This window comes from Amphiura filiformis, chromosome 12, assembly GCF_039555335.1.
Source record: "Amphiura filiformis chromosome 12, Afil_fr2py, whole genome shotgun sequence".
Classification (NCBI taxonomy): domain Eukaryota; kingdom Metazoa; phylum Echinodermata; class Ophiuroidea; order Amphilepidida; family Amphiuridae; genus Amphiura; species Amphiura filiformis.
Window position 1 is genome coordinate 56469837 of NC_092639.1, and position 14249 is coordinate 56484085.

Genomic DNA, 14249 nt, shown 5'->3' on the forward strand with positions numbered 1-14249 from the left:
CTATACCAATTGAGAATGTTTGAATACAAAAGGAATGACACATTGATCGCATTTATGAAATTTGTTAGCAGTTTACCATTTTGAACTGAAATAGATATCTATACGTATATATTAATATCAATGCATGGGCAAACTGCTCAGTATGCACGTTGTTCAATGTAGCAGTTTACCATACAGATTACCATTATGGGTGTCCACTTTACACCCTTGACTATTCGTGTTTTAATTAAGTGAATCATTGCTAAATTATGAATTCATTATTTTCTATGCTTCTTTTTTCTTTCTTTGTATTAAAAAGAAAGAAAGAAAGAAAGAAAGAAAGAAAGAAAGAAAGAAAGAAAGAAAGAAAGAAAGAAAAAAGAAAGAAAAGAAGGAAAGAAAAGAAGGAAAGAAAGATCAATTAATGAATCAATGAAAGAATGAGCGAAAGACATTTTAAATAAAATACTTAGTTTCAATCAATGAAAGAATGAACGAAAAGACATTTTAAATAAATAAAAACATGAACGTGGAAAAAAAGTTGAAGTGACCGCTTATAGGTTCAAATTGCAAGCACCTTAATCATGAAGCTCACGTGGCCGAGTGGTTAAGGCAGAGGTCTTGTAAACCTGAGGGTCTGGGTTCGATTCCCAGGCGGTGTTACTTTTTCTGTCTCATTTATTATTTGCGACGGTGAACCCGGTGAAAATTTTTGTTTATTATAAATACATGAAGTATACATTTTTGCCTTTTTTTACTGTCTTTCTCTCTTTCTCTGTTTGATTACTTTATTTAATCATTTCTTTATTTCTTTCCCAAAAGCTCCCAAATGAAATACTTTCCGATTTAAATGTGATCTCATAATAGTCCTACAAACCCCCTCCGCTCTACCCCACATACATCCCACGCCCTACACCATGCACGCACACACACCCACACATTATACATACACAAAATTGTGAAGCACAAATCTGCTGAAGATAGTTGTTACATCATGTCAAAAACAAGTTAATGCTATCTACTGAAGATAGTCGTAGTTTATTATTTACATCATTACAAATCGTAACGCATACATGCGGTTTTAGTATTAAATTAAAACTCAATTTTCTTTTTTCTAACGCTCATTCACCTATCTGACAAGTGCTATGAAGGTGAACTTTAATATTAATTTTAAAAATAAATTAGGGAACTCGGAATCATGCAGCTTAGAGCCGTAATTACGAGATATGTGTTTGAAACGATTTCTCGGTTTTGAGATATATAGCATAAAAATGTCATTAAATGCGTGTAAGTTGGGGTATGGGGTGTTTCAGTGCCCACTCCCTGAACCAACCAATTTCTTTATCAACAATTGTATTATGATTCCTAAGTATATGGTCTACTTCCAAATCCTGTGAAATATGAAGCTCATACAACATTCTGTTTTTGAGTTATGGGACAAAAACGACATTTTAGAGCAGTTTAGAGCTATAATTGCGAAATGTGTGTATTTTAGCATAGGGGGTGATTGCAGTGACCACTTCCTAAAGAAACCAATTTCTTTATCAACAATTTTGTTATGATTCCAAAGCATATGATCCACTCTCAAATCGTATGCAACGAGAAGCTCATACGACATTCCGTTTTTGAGTTATGAGACAAAAACGAAATTTAGATGAAATATTTTGCATTCGCAGAGACAACCTACTGAAAAAAGTCCTTGGAACGCTTGGTACACTCTGTCGAAATTCCGTGCAGAATTTCATATGATCATGGAAATGATGTATATTTTGCCTGGGAACAAGCATGACATCTACAACAATGATTTACCTTCCCTCTCCCCATCAATCAATGTTGGAACACATTGGGAAACCGCTGAAGACTTTGGTATTTCTCAACATTGCGCTGGGGAGAGGGGTGACAGTTTTCCGTTATTTACACGCAAAGCGTTCCAAGACTTTTTTTCGTTGATTGTCTCTACCGAGTGCAAAATAATTCATCTAAATTTCGTTTTTGTGTCATAACTCAAAAACGGAATGTTGTATGAGCTTCATATTGCACACGATTTGAGAGTGGGTTGTATGCTTTGGAATCATAACAAAATTGTTGATAAAGAAATTGGTTTATTTAGGAGTGGTCACTGAAACCATCCCCTATGCTAAACAACACACGCTTCGTAATTATGGCTCTAAACTGCTCTAAAATGTCATTTTTGTCCCATAACTTAAAAACAAAATGTTGTATGAGCTTCATATTGCACACGATTTGGGAGTATATAATATCCCTTTGAATCATAATAAAATTGTTGATAAAGATGTTGGATTATTTAGGGAATGTTCACTGAAAACACCTCCTATGCTAAATTACACACATTTCGTAATTATGACTAAAATCTCGTTTTTGTCTCATAATTCAAAAACACTACAAATATAGTTTTTAAAAAATATTACAATGTTTTGCAGCATGTTTTTCAAAATGTTTTTGAATTTTATTAAAACGTTCTGTACCCTTTATAGTATAACCCAACATGTACATGTTTTCTGTAAAACTTATGCGTTGCTGAGTATAGGCTTATCCGAATCGAATCAGAAAGATTATGATGTAACAATTTGAAACAACTCATTTCTGAATATTATTTATAATAAAATACGCTTTTGCAGTGAGAAAAAAAAGAAGAAAAAAAGCAACAATTGAATACACTTAAAGAAAAAAATCGACCGCCACGGGACTCGAACCATTCGCATCAATCAATAGTCAAAAGATTACCAGTCGAAGGACTAAGCCGTTCCACGCTGCCATTTCGCAATCGAAGTAACCAGTTTTGGTCTTTTATAGTAGTCAGGTATCGGGAAAGTGTAAAGCTGTATAGTGCAAATGGCAAAGTGCATCAGTTTACCATAATGACAAAATGGTCCAAAATCGACCTTTTATGGTTTTTAGGCCGCATCTCATGAAGCGTGACGTTCGTTTACATTGGCTATACCAATTGAGAATGTTTGAATACAAAAGGAATGACACATTGATCGCATTTATGAAATTTGTTAGCAGTTTACCATTTTGAACTGAAATAGATATCTATACGTATATATTAATATCAATGCATGGGCAAACTGCTCAGTATGCACGTTGTTCAATGTAGCAGTTTACCATACAGATTACCATTATGGGTGTCCACTTTACACCCTTGACTATTCGTGTTTTAATTAAGTGAATCATTGCTAAATTATGAATTCATTATTTTCTATGCTTCTTTTTTTTCTTTCTTTGTATTAAAAGAAAGAAAGAAAGAAAGAAAGAAAAAGAAAGAAAGAAAGAAAGAAAGAAAGAAAGAAAGAAAAAAGAAAGAAAAGAAGCAAAGAAAGATCAATTAATGAATCAATGAAAGAATGAGCGAAAGACATTTTAAATAAAATACTTAGTTTCAATCAATGAAAGAATGAACGAAAGACATTTTAAATAAATAAAAACATGAACGTGGAAAAAAGTTGAAGTGACCGCTTATAGGTTCAAATTGCAAGCACCTTAATCATGAAGCTCACGTGGCCGAGTGGTTCAGGCAGAGGTCTTGTAAACCTGCGGGTCTGGGTTCGATTCCCAGGCGGTGTTACTTTTTCTGTCTCATTTATTATTTGCGACGGTGAACCCGTGAAAATTTTTGTTTATTATAAATACATGAAGTATACATTTTTGCTTTTTTTTACTGTCTTTCTCTCTTTCTCTGTTTGATTACTTTATTTAATCATTTCTTTATTTCTTTCCCAAAAGCTCCCAAATGAAATACTTTCCGATTTAAATGTGATCTCATAATAGTCCTACCACCCCCCTCCGCTCTACCCCACCTACATCCCACGCCCTACACCATGCACGCACACACACCCACACATTATACATATACACAAAATTGTGAAGCACAAATCTGCTGAAGATAGTTGTTACATCATGTCAAAAACAAGTTAATGCTATCTACTGAAGATAGTCGTAGTTTATTATTTACATCATTACAAATCGTAACGTACATGCGGTTTTAGTATTAAATTAAAACTCAATTTTCTTTTTTTTTCTAACGCTCATTCACCTATCTGACAAGTGCTATGAAGGTGAACTTTAATATTAATTTTAAAAATAAATTAGGGAACTCGGAATCATGCAGCTTAGAGCCGTAATTACGAGATATGTGTTTGAAACGATTTCTCGGTTTTGAGATATATAGCATAAAAATGTCATTAAATGCGTGTAAGTTGGGGTATGGGGGTGTTTCAGTGCCCACTCCCTGAACCAACCAATTTCTTTATCAACAATTGTATTATGATTCCTAAGTATATGGTCTACTTCCAAATCCTGTGAAATATGAAGCTCATACAACATTCTGTTTTTGAGTTATGGGACAAAACGACATTTTAGAGCAGTTTAGAGCTATAATTGCGAAATGTGTGTATTTTAGCATAGGGGGTGATTGCAGTGACCACTTCCTAAAGAAACCAATTTCTTTATCAACAATTTTGTTATGATTCCAAAGCATATGATCCACTCTCAAATCGTATGCAACGAGAAGCTCATACGACATTCCGTTTTTGAGTTATGAGACAAAAACGAAATTTAGATGAAATATTTTGCATTCGGCAGAGACAACCTACGAAAAAAGTCCTTGGAACGCTTGGTACACTCTGTCGAAATTCCGTGCAGAATTTCATATGATCATGGAAATGATGTATATTTTGCCTGGGAACAAGCATGACATCTACAACAATGATTTACCCTTCCCTCTCCCCATCAATCAATGTTGGAACACATTGGGAAACCGCTGAAGACTTTGGTATTTCTCAACATTGCGCGGGGGAGAGGGGGTGACAGTTTTCCGTTATTTACACGCAAGCGTTCCAAGACTTTTTTTTCGTTGATTGTAGACCATGGTGACAATGACTTTTTGATCACTCCTTTACAACTTCTGCATATAAAGTTAAACCATTAAGAATCACATGCACAGGTTTAAATTATACTGACAAAATCAGTAACAAATTTCTGTTCAATTTCCGTCACGATAACTAGACCATGCTGACAATGACTTTTTGATCACTCCTTTACAACTTCCGCATAAAGTTAAACTATTAAGAATTACACGCACAGGTTTAAATTATACTGACAAAATCAGAAACAAATTTCTGTTCAATTTCTGTCACAATAACTGGACCATAATGACAATGACTTATTGATCGATCCTTTACAACTTCCGCATATAAAGACAATAACTTTAAGTTCTTCAAACTTCTGAAGTTATGACACACACTGGTTTATAAAATTGGGATCATAAGAGTATCATGGCAAACATGAAAACTTACTTTGGCTCATATTAGGCACTTTGCATATGTGAGATTTTGTTATGTGAGCTTAAGTTGGGACTTTAATGATGAGCGCAATAATATGCAACAAACAATTTTCATCAATTACGAGCTGAACAAAGCAAAGAAAATGTCAAACAAGTTTGACACAAGTGAAATATGAAATTCAATTTAAACATGACATTCAAATCTTTCTGTATACTTGTCTTTCTTACTGTTTAAGATATGTCAAAATCTAAGGAAAAAACTATGCCCTAAATGATCCTTCCTGCATTTCTGAAATTTTTGAATTTTGAATTTTTTTAAAAAGCAGTCGACACCCGTGTGAAGAGAGTTAAGAGTCAAATGAGATACATCAGAAGACAGATCAGATGGTGCTGGGAACTTCATTTCACTCATATATCTACGTCAAATCAATCATACTTACTCCTTGTTCCGCTTCTAGAAATATAAGCAGATCATCCGTTGTCATAAACTCTGAGCTTGCATACCTGGAATGAACCAAGGGAACAAGAAACAGTTATGGATATGTCAGAAATTGGTTACAACTATGTTACAAATTGGCAAGATGATGAATGTGTATATGACATAGCAAGCTGGTACAATTCTGTGCTTGCATACCTGGAACGAGCCGAGGGAACATAAAACAGTAAATGTGTGTGTCAGAAATTGGTTACAGGTATGTCAGATATGGTGAAGATGATGAATCTGTTTATAACATTGCAAGTTGGCATGCAAGCCAATTGGATCCCTTGGGTGGCATACTCTAGGCGAAGTCACAATAAGGAATATGAGGAATAGAGATAGGGTCATCATGGAATATTTCTTCTGTGACTGTCAAAGACAAATAACAGGAGGGAACTTGATAAGGTTATACAGTATCATTCTAGATATTTCATCTAATAAAATCCATCAGGAAGAATCCTAGGATAGCTTACAATAAATGTGACCATCTACAACAAATGAGCCCAGAAGTTGAGATTTTTACAGATTTGGAAAGATCATACATGAAGCTTCAAAATGACACTTCAGCCAACTTTGTATAATATATTGAATTGAAGTTCTTCAAGATGTACCTTACATACAACAACGCACAACACTGAGAAAAATGCAATTTAAGTTATCAAAATTCTATTATTTCAGTTGAAACTATCTCCATAAAATGTAAATTTTAATTTAATTTTAGTTTTGTATAGCTGAGGTACAACATATTTAAAATCTGTGAAAATGCAATTTTTCTCAAAATATAAATTTTTTGAATATTTTGCCTTGTAGCTCAAAATCACATTTGCCGACTTCTGGGCTCAAATAAGCAACATGAGATTAACAGATACAACCCAATCATAATCCTGACCCCATTCCATAAGCTTATCCTTATCCATACCTTTTAAGATCTGCATCATTGTACTGTTAAAATCATTGAAACACTGCAAAGTTGTCTGCTCAGTTAACTTGTGTGCTACTGATATTTGACATATTTTGCAAATATTAATGTCTTTCACCAGTCAGCAATGCCTATAACTCTTAATGATAAGTCATTCTCAAAGGCAGATGGTATGTTAAAACAAGCAGTGAACATGTCTCTTTAACAACCATAATGAGTTACATCGTGATAAATGAGAGTAGGGAATTACAGAACATTGATCGTGTAACAAATTGGGCCACCATGTAGTTGCATATTTTGTATTACTGTATCTATGATGTGTTATAACAGTATCACTGCATGGTAGACTAAACTAAAGTTGGTTGAATGTAAGCTTAAAGATGCATGCATGACCAGATCATGGTAAGATTGTAACATATTGTGTTTTCTATGTCACATTGAGGCCCATCACAAATATAGTTTAAATCCAACTTTTGAGTTTAATTGCTTCAGCAATTTAAATTCTAGAAGTGAAAAAAAAACCCATGTATCCTATGATATGGCCCATAGAACAGTGCACAACTTCCAGGTGGTAACCAACAAAACTACCACATTTTTGTTCATGCCACCGAAAACATACTACAAGCCTAACATTTCACTGAGTTTATGATAAAAATATGAACCTAATACCAAACTCACTCTGCATTTTGATTGGGGGGTAAGGCTGTCAAGGTGGTCAAGCACCTTTAAGTGAGTATCTTCACACTTAATTGACACCACCCCACCCTTATCCTAACCTAAAAACTAATCTCAACACCAACATATATTTAATTTGATCCTAATACATCCATCTTGACCTACAATCCTCTTCGTAAAGGAATGGAGCAGGAACATAATATTTTAAAATTGTGCAATATTTTAACATTTTAAAAGCATGAAAGCATCTTAAAATGTTTAAAAGCATCTTTCATATACAGTTTGGTATCATTACATTTTAAATATTATTTTAATTATTTGTCATACAACTTCTTCAAATTAATTATGTTCATGTAACTTACATTTGTGCAAAACAAGAATATGCAAAAGAAAATTTGGTGTTAAAATATCAAAGACCAGTGCAATCTATCATCCTATTCACCAACTAAAAATGATAAATGCTCCTGTCATAATGTGTACTTGGTGTAGCAGCAATGGGCTATTCCAGTTGAAATTCATACACCCCCCTATGGAAGACATGACCTTAATCTTCTGACATTGGGAGTGTGAATTTCAAATGGGATTACCTGATGGGTGATTCCATTTGTAATCTACACCCCCTGTGTGGGAGATTATGGTGATGTCTTCCACAGGGGGTGTATGGATTTCAACTGGAACATCCCATTTAACAAACACCTGTTCTACTTAGTTATAAGAAGTTGACAATCAACTCACATTCTTAGCGTATCTATATTTCATCCTTTTAAGACATGACAGGTCTTTCTTAGAAATTTCTCAGCAAATATTTGCTGATATACGTCTAGCCCTTTTCTATTCACTGATTATCCATTGTATTTCTTTTGTTCAAGGTTCGTTTCCCCAACCATTACCTAGAGTAATGGAGGTGGCTAGCTGCCCAGAGACCATTATCAACACAATAGCTCAAGATAACGGTCTCGGGCAGCGAGCTAAACAAAAGAAATACTAGGACATTCTAGAAACACTATGGAAAGGATCACAACATACATGTAGAATTTGAGGTAGTTTGGTAGACTTACGAAACAAATGCATTTACAGCTCGATTTATATGCAAATGTTACATGGCAAGAGAAAATTATAGAGGGCTACTGCAGTCCGTATAACATTAATCTTTTATATAACACCACTGGTGCTCAATTGATATAAACATGCAAATTAAAACTTAATTACCATAACGAAGTAATAATTATTCATAAATAAAAAGTAGGCCAAAATGTTTCGTTGCATGTATACTCAGTACATGTATATAAACTTTCCATTAGGTTTTTAGAAGGGAATCTTTCTTTATCCTTACCCAACCCAAAAACGCTCAACGGTCCATGCAAATTAGCTACTAGGCAAGAACCCCCGGGATACTACCCGACCAGGGGAGCTTCGCAACTACTCTGCGATACTCATTACAAGTCAAGAGGCTGGGGGTGCAAAGCCTTACTGTGACCTACCCATAAAAGGGGAGTACCAATGAACACACTGTGAAAACCATTACTCCCAACTTGAGATGAGACAGACTATATAAGCAATGTTGTTTCTAACAAAATGAGTAACAAAACACTGAAAACCAAGCAACACAATCCCACACTCATTTGGGAAATCAATAGAACTTCCCTAATATGAAAATTTGATTGAAAAGTCACATCTTTGAAAAGTGAGCATTATTGGAATTACAGCAGACAAACTGACCTGAATCCCGCTCCCTTTTACCTGCACTACTTTCAGTCAGGCTCTTGTCCCAATTTCCAAACAGAATACTTATGCATACAATCCTTTACAGTGTTTATTTGCCATGAAGTACAATGTGGACAATATTGTGAAAAGCAGCTTGAATTTTTAGATTTTTGTATTAGCAAGTAACCAAGTAATAAAGTGACCACGGTTCAATGCCCACCGAGTCCTGATTTTAATTCGCTCCCTCAATTTTTTTTATTGTATGTCAGTTTGTCAGAGCTTCATGAATTCATTTTTGCATTATGATACAGAACCATGCAACCATCCAGAGGTTTTCGTAACTAGAGATAGATGCCGTTGGTGGCGTCTGGCCAGATGAAGGGGGCTATACCCGGCTACCTGTACATGTATAGATCTGTCAATGAAATGCACTTTTTTGGCCCAGATCTATGCTGTTTCGTATATTTATCAGCGTTTCCAACCCTTTTGAAACCATTCTAAGACATTCCATGCGCTACAATGTCAAAATTGTGGCTACCTCATAGATATATCGGGCATCTCAGAGCATTACCTGGTTTTTCCATATGAAAGTAATTAAGGTGTTCCATCGAAGCTTTCGTCGTGTGCTGCCACCTAGCGGTGGTTCCGGGAACGTTGCGTCTAGATAATAATATAGGCCCCACATATGTGTGGGGGCCAAAAATCATGGCAGTCAGTGTGGAGGGGGGAGGGACAAGATGTTCCAAAGGGAGAAGCAGTGCTTGGACTTATTCCATTTAAAATCCACACTACCCCTGTGGAAGATTTAGCTAAAGTCATTCACAGAGGGAGTATGAGTTTCAAATAGAATAGACATTCGGGTAACTTCCATTTGAAGTACTCACTTCAGTTGTGGAAGATATTGGTAAAGCCATGATACAGGGGGAGTATGGGTTTTAAAATGATTAACCCTGGCCAATTACATTTGAAAAACATACTCCCCCTGAAGATTTTGGAAATATCTTCCACAGGGGTAGTGTGGATTTCAACTGGAATAGCCCATTTGATTCACTCACCTAACTAGTAAGAAGTAAATTTCTGGTCGAGTTGTCATGTCTTTGAAAAGTTCACAGAATTCATTGCTACTTATTGTAGGTTTCTCATTGGCATCACGACACTTATTGGATGTGATCTCCTGCAAGAAAAACAAAGCACAACAAAAGTACAAAATGAGATGATGTAACTAGGTACAATTACATTTTACGATGAAAGTGATTTTGAGATACATGTAAGAGTATATCCTGGGAGTACTGAAAATGAGAGACGACACTCCAATGACCAATAAAAAAGGTGTATTCATTTTGTAAATTAGAAAAGCCATAAACTTGTTGTCCAATGTGTAATACCAGACTGATAATACATCATATACCGTATATTATTTTCAGTTTTAACTCATAATACGAAGTATGTTTTAGATAAAATAATTCAATTTCAAAATGGTGTAACCAGTAAGTGAGACTGGTGTGATCTGAACATTGTGTGGATCATTCAAAATATGGCAATAAAAAATCTTCAAATTGCAATTATGTCTTGTTCCATGAAATAAATTTTGAGGAAGTCACAAAAACATTATTCCTAGATAGAAATAATAAATACATTGACAACTAATTGCACCTCAAAAAACCCCAAAAAGAAACAACATGGCACCGGGCAAGCAACAATGTTGAACATGATTAGACCCCACAACACACCAACGAGTCACACCATTGGTTCACACGTAACTAATGATAAAACCATTGTGACCATTGACCATGGTGCGAAAACATTTTGCCATAGGGGATAAATTGAGTGTCACTGTGATAGACGGGTGAAATTGCATTTCTTTGTTATGGTATTCTATAGCAAATGCCCATACACATTTTCAGCATCAAAATAGGCGAGTCCTGTTGAAATCCCTACACCCCATGGAAGACATGACCTTAAACTCCGACACAGGGAGTGTGAATCTCAAATGGATTACCTGAATGGGTGATTCCATTTGAAATCTATATTTTCTCTGTAAGGTCATTTCTTCCATAGGGGTGTAGGGATTTCAAGTGGAATAGCCCTTTCAATATAGCTGCCACAAATTTGAATGATCCCATTGCCGGCATATTTTTGTACCACAATCACCTCATTCAGCATGGTTAATGATAATGTGGCAGGGGCTTCCTCACCATTATTTAGATTTAAAATTTGCACACTAAGTCACAAAAGGGAGGTCCTATGTATGCTGGTACTATACTTACACCCTATTCCAGAAAAATCTACACTCATTTTTTGGAATTAAAAAAAAATTATCTTGTTTCATCAAATAAAATCTAACTGGCCATAAAAATTAACTTTCAAAATGTGTGAAATTTGAGGGGAAATGGGTCAAAAACATGCAATTTTGCATGTTTCCAATTGTAGTCACAATATTCCAAGACCTAAGCAATCAAAATCTTGAGTATAGGCAAAGAGTTTTCTCATAATTCTAATGTTTTGTGTTTTTTTATAATAGGCTATGAAAAAGATTATAAAATGTCTTTTCCCAAAATTAGAATGTATAACTTAAAATTAGTCTGTGGGCTTGATTATTATAGTATACGACAAATGCACTAAAAACACATGTTTTTGGTCCTTATTTCCAAAAATTGACCACATGTCACAATTTGACTTATATTGCCAATTAGAACTAACTCGAAGATTAGGATTTAGCTATGTTTCATTTGGCAAAACATGATAATATTTTTTTAATCCAAAAACATTAGTGCTGTATTTTTCTGTAATAGGGAGTAGCATTGGCCTGCCTTCTCTTCATATTTCACACTATCAGTTTAACTCTATTTCAACTTTAATTGTACCATGTTATTGGCACCTAAAGCGGCGCCAAATCATTGTCTGAGTATCTGTAGATAAGGGTCTACTACTGCATTTTGGTGATACCATTTTTCACTTTCTTCTTAACTTTCTTTATGCGAGTATTTTTTCCTGTTCAATATTTCTAGGGACATGTTTATTGATAAGAGGATGTATGCTCCAGTTAAGACTGCATTGGGCTATTCCAGTTGCTATCCTTACACCCCCTATGAAAGACATAACCTTAATCTCCCACACAGGGAGGGTGAATTTCAAATGGGGTTACCTGAATAGCTGACTCCATCTGAAATTCACCCTCCCTGTGTGGGAGATTAAGGTCATGTCTTTCATAGGGGGCATATGGATTTCAACTGGAATAGCCCATTACACTTGCCTGACAGTTTCATGCAATTAGGCAGTATCTTCTACGTCATTATCATACATTTAAGTCCTTTTTGTATTCAAGCAACACCTTATTTTCCCCTTATTTTAAGTCTCAGTAGACAACACATTTTATGAAAAGCCACAGCCCAGGAGACAAGTCATTAATCATTCACATCAGCTTTTGTGCCTCATTGAACCACAGTATCCTTAGATGAGTACAAAATAGCTCAATATGAAATGAGGTTAGGATGTGGCAATAAACAATACCCACATTGACATCATATGCCCTTCATACAACCCTAGGCAGCAGGTGCCATGTATAATCACATCAGAAACAAAGTAGTTGGATTTTTGGGGCTTTGCTTTATTATACTACTTGTCTCTAAAAGTTTATTTAAATTGTATCCTGGTGCCGAAACTGGTAAGCATGCGTCACTGAGGTGGTATGGCTAATCTGGCTTAAATTAAGGGGAAGTACAGTGTGAAATGGAGGGGGCAAAATCCACATTTTTTTGGCTTGCTTCTGCATAGAAACTCAAACAAACTGATTGTTTTGTGGGGCTCTGTAATGCTGATGATATGGAACTACCTGTGACAGCTTTGTATCTGAACCAGAAATACCTCTGACAGTACTGTACTTTCAATAGAACTACCTCTGATAACACTGTGGATGAAGTAGAACTACCTCCGATAGCACTGTATTTTTAGTAGAACTACCCCTGACAGAACTGTGGATGAAGTAGAACTACCTTTGATAGCAATGTTTTTGAGTAGAAATACCTCTGCTAACACTGTGGATGAAGTAAAACTACCCCTTATAGCACTGTGTATGAAGTAGAACTACCCCTGATAGCACTGAGTATGAAGTAGAACTACCTCTGATAGCACTGTGGATAAAGTAGAACTACCTCTGATAGCACTGTGGATGAAGTAGAACTACCTCTGATAGCAATGTATTTGAATAGAACTACGTCTGCTAACACTGTTTATGAAATGGAACTACCCCTGATAGCACTGTGGGTGAAGTAGAACTACCTCTGATAGCACTGTGGGTGAAGTAGAACTACCTCTGATAGCACTGTGGATGAAGTAGAACTACCTCTGATAGCATTGCATCTGAATTTGAGCTACCTGTGCCAGCACTGTGTATGAAGTAGAACTGCCCCTAATAGCACTGTGTATGAAGTAGAACTACCCCTGATAGCACTGTGGATGAAGTAGAACTACCCCTTATAGCACTGTGTATGAAGTAGAACTACTACTGAAAGCACTGTGGATGAAGTAGAACTACCTCTGCTAGCACTGTGGATGAAGTAGAACTTCCTCTGCTAGCACTGTGGATGAAGTAGAACTACCTCTGATAGCACTGTGGATGAAGTAGAACTACCTCTGATAGCATTGCATCTGAATTTGAGCTACCTGTGCCAGCACTGTGTATAAAGTAAAACTGCCCATAATAGCACTGTGTATGAAGTAGAATTACCCCTGATAGCACTGTGGATGAAGTAGAACTACCCCTTATAGCACTGTGTATGAAGTAGAACTACTACTGAAAGCACTGTGGATGAAGTAGAACTACCTCTGCTAGCCCTGTGGATGAAGTAGAACTTCCTCTGCTAGCACTGTGGATGAAGTAGAACTACCCCTGATAGCACTGTGGATGAAGTAGAACTACCCCTTATAGCACTATATCTGGAGTAGAACTACCTCTGACAGAACTGTGGATGAAGTAGAACTCCCTCTGATAGCATTATTTTGTAGTAGAACTACCTCTGCTAGCACTGTGAATGAAGTAGAACTACTCCTGATAGCACTGTGGATAAGTAGAACTACCTCTGACAGCATTGTGTATAAAGTAGAACTACCCCTGATAGTACTGTGGATGAAGTAGGACTACTTCTGATAGCAATGTGGATGAAGTAGAACTACTTCTTATAGCACTGTGGATG

At 35.9% G+C, this 14249-nt stretch overlaps 1 protein-coding gene across 1 annotated transcript in view; it reads right to left on the reverse strand.

The window, feature by feature from the left end:
* Positions 1-14249, reverse strand: part of LOC140166933 (inactive phospholipase C-like protein 1) — a 129405-nt gene that overhangs the window by 30835 nt on the left and 84321 nt on the right. The window contains exons 6-7 of the mRNA XM_072190418.1: positions 10113-10231; positions 5722-5785 (exon numbers count right to left, since the gene is read on the reverse strand). Of these exons, the coding sequence (XP_072046519.1) occupies positions 5722-5785; positions 10113-10231 (183 nt within the window). The remainder of the gene's footprint in view (positions 1-5721; positions 5786-10112; positions 10232-14249) is intronic.